The 6,896-nt window shown below is 40.9% G+C and overlaps 1 protein-coding gene across 1 annotated transcript in view; it reads left to right on the forward strand.

Annotated features, from left to right (window-relative positions):
* Positions 1 to 4,566, forward strand: part of LOC109972887 (WSC domain-containing protein 1-like) — a gene marked incomplete at its 5' end in the record, with an annotated part of 5,911 nt that extends 1,345 nt beyond the window's left edge. Inside the window, 5 exons of the mRNA XM_020622102.1 lie at positions 1,104 to 1,225; positions 1,780 to 1,969; positions 2,363 to 2,527; positions 2,626 to 2,826; positions 3,529 to 4,566. Of these exons, the coding sequence (XP_020477758.1) occupies positions 1,104 to 1,225; positions 1,780 to 1,969; positions 2,363 to 2,527; positions 2,626 to 2,826; positions 3,529 to 3,884 (1,034 nt within the window). The remainder of the gene's footprint in view (positions 1 to 1,103; positions 1,226 to 1,779; positions 1,970 to 2,362; positions 2,528 to 2,625; positions 2,827 to 3,528) is intronic.
* Positions 4,567 to 6,896: the final 2,330 nt, after the last annotated feature.

Below are 6,896 nucleotides of genomic sequence, written 5' to 3' on the forward strand. Positions count from 1 at the left end.
AAATGGTGAACTGGAGACAGGGTCATGGACACCCACGGCTCACTGATGATGAGGTTGACCTACTGTAGATTCTTCCATTTGTACTTTTCAAAAGATTAAAATTTATTTGAATCTTTGTTAAAATGGTTGAAAATGAGAATATTGGTCTCTCTGAAGAGAAAGAGTCAGGGGCTGTAGTGGTGATATCACACCTAGAGCAGTGAGGCTGTTGAATTTGGCTAAAAAAAATTCTCTAACTCGTCCTCACACCACAGTTTTCACTCCTTTTAGCTAGGTTTTTCACTGAATTATAGACACATCTGTGCTCTTCCTCACAGTAGAACTGTGGAAGCAAATGGATTCACAGAAGATGCACAGTGAGCTGCAGAGTGACATGAGTGCCAACCAACTGCCACATGGACTCCTATGTAAACAGTATTAGATAGGTGGTCATAATGTTATGGCTGATCAGTGTATTTCTCAACAGACTTGACACAAATTGTGATACACTGTGATTTAAGATATAATACATTTTCTCTGACTACATTTTAACCACATTCTTAACCTGTTTTTATTTTATTTTTGCACGATAGATTTGAATATGTTTTAGTGTTATTCTGTATTTTTATTATTAGTCATTTACTGTTACGCTCTGTGTAATAAGAATAAAGTCAACATAACTCTAAAGGCTTCATAATAGCTGGAAAATTCAATAACACTGATTAACTTTAAACATTTGCCTGGCCTTTAAAGATAAGCACCACTTCTTCCTGTTGGCAAGGTCAAATATTATAGAAGAATTTCATATGGTTGGATAGTTGTCTCTGCAAAGTTGCAGCTGAATTGTGAAAGCATTAGACGCTTGAATTCAGTCAAGTAGCCTGTAGCAATATAATACAGGGCAGAAATCATTTGAAATGAATGGTTATTTGTACAGTAGATAACCCTGATACCAAACTACAGCTTTAGTGAGAATCTGACCATTTATTTCATAAGCCCTTTGTTTGCCTTCTCAGTGGATAAATGAAAACACATCCTAGTGCCTGCTAATGGAGGTGAATCCCAGCAAGTCCATATTTACTATTCTGCACTAACCATTTTCCTGTGTATTTTTCTCATTCCAGTCAGAAACGTTCACTACCGCGGTTGCTTCAAGTTGCCCAAGAGCACCGTTGGCAGCTTCCCTCTCGCCACCTTTCAGTCCAACCTGACTACACAGTCCTGCATTGAGATCTGCACTGATAAGGTCTGAATTAATTCTCTGAAATTACAGACCTGATGATCACTCTAATTCACATACTGAAGCTTTCTGTAGGGTACCGTCACTTCTCCACTCCCTGGAGAGGAGACTACAACTCAGAGAGCTGTCTCCACTCCCACTGCTGAGGTTTAATGTGCCTCTAGTGAGAACTAGTCTCCATCCTGCACAGAGATCCTATTGGATACAGCTGGGTCTCCTCAAAAAACAGAAATGGCTGGTAGAAGTATTGCACATCATCTGGTGCTGACTGCAGTGTGATTCATTCTCACAATGTAGTTTATGTGTTTGATTATGCATAACTTTTTTAAAATTGCCTCTGCAGTGTCTGCTCATGGGCCTTGACATTGAGCATTCTGACCTCCTGTAACAGGAACAGTGAGCTAAAATAATGAACAAAAATGAAGTGTGGAATGAAGGAGTACTGCTCGCTTTTCTTCTTAACTGAACTGACACATTACCCTTGGGTAGAACAAAAGAAAGAAAAATAAAAAATAACTATGAAGAAACACATGGAGAACCTTTGTGCTTTTGGTCTGTAGGAGCTCCTTTTGGCTGTGTTCAGGAAGCCCCACTGTTTCTGCACACGGACAACATCCCTTTTCAGTCTCAGCCAGCAGTCTGAAAAGCAGCAGTGTGTGGGGAGCACGTCTCTAAACCACACCAGCACCTCTACACCCATAGCACCCACTGAGCACGACCACTACCAGGTGTATCACACACCTGTGCTTGGTGAGATATTTGTTATACAGACACAGTCATCAGCATGTGACAGGTCGTTGTTTAAAACAATCATGTGAAGCCTCACTCTGTTTTAACAAACAGAAATGGGACAATGTAATATTTACCAGACCATGTTGATATTTGAACCCCATCCAATCGTGCCATATCAGTCATTTCTATAGATCATTATAAAAAAAAAGCTGGTAAAAGTAACTACCACAGTGTTACTGTCTCAATTTCGTGGGGAAAGAACGCACTGTGTATGATTGAGGAGAAACCTGCCCTTGAAAGTAGTGTTCATCTCAAACTTGAACCATTTCTTTGTCACTTTTTTCTGAAAATGAATCCATTTGATATATTCTGTTCTATAACTGAGCCTGACAACAAAAGCTGTCCTTCTAGACTCCAGGTGCAAGGAGCGGATGTTTCTGCCTCAGAGATCCGGCTCCCTGGTGGCTCTTTCTAGTTTTCCTGGTGCAGGCAACACCTGGGTACGGCACCTGATCGAGCTCGTGACCGGCTACTACACTGGCAGCTTTTATTTCGATGGCACGCTGTACAACAGAGGTGGGCAGGGCACCGCACTGCCGAGTTTTTGAGCGAGCGCTCAGTGAAATATTGCACCGCAGCTGACCATTATATATTCATTTATTCATTGGTACCAGGTTTCAAAGGAGAGAAGGACTACTGGAAGAGTGGTCGCAGCATCTGCGTAAAGACCCATGAGAGTGGTCAGAAAGAGATTGAGATGTTTGATTCTGCCATCCTGCTGATTCGAAACCCTTACCGCTCCCTCATGGCTGAATTCAACCGCAAGTGCGCCGGACATTTAGGACATGCCACAGATGCACAGTGGAAAAGCAAAGGTAATACAGTACCAATCCACACAAACATAACAGTGAAGTGGTTTATGGCTCTGCTCAAGGATAGTGTAGCTAATGCCACCATAATGTCCTGCTGTTATAGCAGCTGTAGACCTAAGGCCATTTTGTGTATCATTGCACTTAGGCACTTAAGTTCTCCTATTTAGAGTGAAGACTATATTTTTGAGTACTGTAACGTTTAAACAATGGGCAGTAAACACAGTACTACATGTGCTTTCTGAATGGATTTTCAATCGCCATCCTGTGATGTAATGTCACAAAATTCACCAATTGTAACAGAGACATGCAGGCTTACAGCATATAAAATCAAATCAAATCTCGCTTACTGTTGGCCCAGTAATTCACCAGGCACATAGCTTTCATTTGATCTGTCTAGCTACTAAGATTGCTACCAGAAAAAAATTCTCTGACTTCCAGGTCTGTGGGTTATCAACAGTAAGTGTAAACAGTCCCTGTGACAGCCTCTGGTGGCTGAGGGTGCTGACAGAAGCTGCATAAAGGCAGTACCTTCTGTGAATATTTGTCAGGAATTTGTTTTTATTATTTTATTTTGCAGTAGTGAAATGATCGATTGTAGTGGTGCCTCCCTTTAGACCTAGCATCATTTCTGTACTTATGCTGTGAAACTCTGCAAATGAGACTGTTTGCTGTTGCCTACATGATCCTCATCTCTTTCCCCTGCAGAATGGCCAGAATTTGTCTCCAGCTACGCCCCCTGGTGGGCATCCCACGCACTGAGCTGGCTGAAGTTTGGACGTCACCTGCTGGTGGTGCATTACGAGGAGCTGCAGAGAGCTCTTCTCCCACAGCTCCGTCACATCACGGATTTTCTAAACGTCACTATGACTGATGAGAGGCTACTTTGTGCCCAGACAAACCAGGATGGGCATTTCAAACGCTCAGGAGCCCAGCGGCTTTCCTTTGACCCATTCACTCAAGACATGAGACAAATGATTGACTCCTTCATTCACACAGTTGACCAGGCACTGCAGAACAGGAATTTTAGTGGACTTCCACAGGAATACCTCCCCAGACGATGATCTGAAAAGGTCATACACAGGTCCAGCAGAGGTTTGTGGGAGGGAAATTCTTCAGCAAGTGCTCTGTGTGAAACAGATACACACTGTGGAGTGGACCACCTGACTCTTTGATAAGCCAGGAAGCACTAAGAATGGCTGTAGAGTCAGGAAAACACCATAGAGGTCACAGGGGAAAACAATTCTTTTTGAAAGCCACTGACAAACACAGTGATGAAAGCCTCAGGCCGAGGACTGCTTCTCTGAGAGCAGCAAATATGACAAATACTCAAAGAGGATTTGACATGATTTGCTGGACTGCAGAGTTGGGATTATCCAGCAAAGGGCCTAGCTGCACAACTACGAGTGAGCAAATCCAGGGTGGATTCATATTGGTTAAAGAAGGTTTTTGTGGCTGTTTATAATTTCACTTTAGTACATGTATTGTGTTTCTATCATACAGATGTTAGTAAAAATTCCCACTCATACAAACACATGTTAAATGCAGAGGGTTCCTACAGATCTGCAGCCATGATAAAAGCCACAGAACCAACATGCAGCTGAACGAGTGTCCATACAACAAGTCTGCCTGTATGTGAACTAAGATGTTGATCACAGAGAAACTACTTTAAATTATAAATGGTCTATGAGCATTTGATGCCACTAAATGCATTCATTTTGAACTGAATAAATTTGTTTACATTGATGACTTTTTCACTTTAATGGACCAAGAGGGTGTTATTGCTGCAGGTTTCTGTATTTAGGTGTCAGTTTAGCAGGTGATGTTCAAATGTGATGGGGGGGCTGTGGCTTAGGATGTAGAGCGGATTGTTTCCTAACCAGAGCGGTTAGATTCCTAGCTTGTCCAGTCAACATGTCCTTAAGCAAGACACTGAACTCCCAGTTGTTCCCAGTGATAACACCAGTGTGCAAATGGGTGAATGGCCAAGTAGCGTGAAAGCACTTTGAATGTGCTGTAAAGCACAGAAGAGTGATATACAAGTATAAGACCATTTACCATGATTTTGTCTATTCAGTGTTGGGTATGCTGTTGCACAAACAGGCTTGTCAAACCCAGTGCTGAGGACTCTGTTCTTAATTGTTCAAGATACTGCAGATGTGAAGACCTTCCATATGAATTATCCCAGATATAATCTGAGTGAATAGTCCCACCTGGTGGTGTAAATACAGATACTGCAATAAAACAAACTTTTTGACTGAGGCTTGCACCTCAAGCTGCTTTCAAATTACTTCTATATTAAATTCCCTAATTCTGATATTAGAAAGCTAGATTAAAATTTTAGGAGAACCCTTAAATTTGTAGTTGTAAAACAGCATATTAGCTATTCAGTCAGCAGTAACAGAGCTACAGCAGCACAGAGATGTCTGTCACTGTATACGAAAGAACAATGTTAATATAAGAAAAGTACAGTTCAGAGCAATAACGTGGCTACTTTTAAGTTTACATTTTTAGTAAATTGTGATTGAGATGTTTAGTTTTATCAGGTTATTAAACATTATCAAGGGCACTGACTTTAACAAATTCCAGAAACTCATTAATTCTAGCCACATAGTTAAAACACTTCTCTGACAGTGCCAGTATATACTTGAATATTAAAATTTTGCAAAGGTGGAATCATTGTAGGTTTGCATCAGATTGTTATGATATTTTGTTGAACGTCACCCCAACATCAAAAGCTGCCTCTACCCCCAAAGTTATGAACTGCTTCACAACCCTGCAGTGAACTAGACCTTAATAACATACATCTACAGTATGCATGCTGCTCTCTTCCTTGCACACCTGTGGTAAATATATTCTACCAGTCAAAGTTTGGACACACTTAGCCATTCATTTCAAAGGAGAAGTGTGTCCAAAACTGTTAGTGTATAAAACATAACAATGACTCTAATCACACAAATGTGATAAAAATGAATACTGGGGTCTTACTTTAATGCAAGGTTACATTTTTTGCTCAAAAATTGTGCAAAAGTCAAGGTCAAATAAAAATAGAGGTAGGAGTTATTAGTTCACATTAATGGAAGTTATTCATAATGAGCCTTACCCACTTAAAAAAAAATATTGCATTCCTTGAGCCCTAAGTATATTTCACTATGTAAGATGAAAACCTATCAAATGAAACTAACAGGGGTTTGAACCACTGACCTTTAGTAGCAAAGTCAATGGTATTAATCACTGAGCTTTCCAGCCTCATATGTGAATAAACATGTGTATACAGTATATTGTTAGATAGCTGTCTCTGCAACGTTGCAGCTGAATTGTGAAAGCATTAGATGCTTGAATTCAGTCAAGTAGCCTGTAGCAATATAATACAGGGCAGAAATCATTTGAAATGAATGGTTATTTGTACAGTAGATAACCCTGATACCAAACTACAGCTTTAGTGAGAATCTGACCATTTATTTCATAAGCCCTTTGTTTGCCTTCTCAGTGGATAAATGAAAACACATCCTAGTGCCTGCTAATGGAGGTGAATCCCAGCAAGTCCATATTTACTATTCTGCACTAACCATTTTCCTGTGTATTTTTCTCATTCCAGTCAGAAACGTTCACTACCGCGGTTGCTTCAAGTTGCCCAAGAGCACCGTTGGCAGCTTCCCTCTCGCCACCTTTCAGTCCAACCTGACTACACAGTCCTGCATTGAGATCTGCACTGATAAGGTCTGAATTAATTCTCTGAAATTACAGACCTGATGATCACTCTAATTCACATACTGAAGCTTTCTGTAGGGTACCGTCACTTCTCCACTCCCTGGAGAGGAGACTACAACTCAGAGAGCTGTCTCCACTCCCACTGCTGAGGTTTAATGTGCCTCTAGTGAGAACTAGTCTCCATCCTGCACAGAGATCCTATTGGATACAGCTGGGTCTCCTCAAAAAACAGAAATGGCTGGTAGAAGTATTGCACATCATCTGGTGCTGACTGCAGTGTGATTCATTCTCACAATGTAGTTTATGTGTTTGATTATGCATAACTTTTTTAAAATTGCCTCTGCAGTGTCTGCTCATGGGCCTTG

This window comes from Monopterus albus, unplaced genomic scaffold, assembly GCF_001952655.1.
Source record: "Monopterus albus unplaced genomic scaffold, M_albus_1.0 scaffold272.1, whole genome shotgun sequence".
Classification (NCBI taxonomy): domain Eukaryota; kingdom Metazoa; phylum Chordata; class Actinopteri; order Synbranchiformes; family Synbranchidae; genus Monopterus; species Monopterus albus.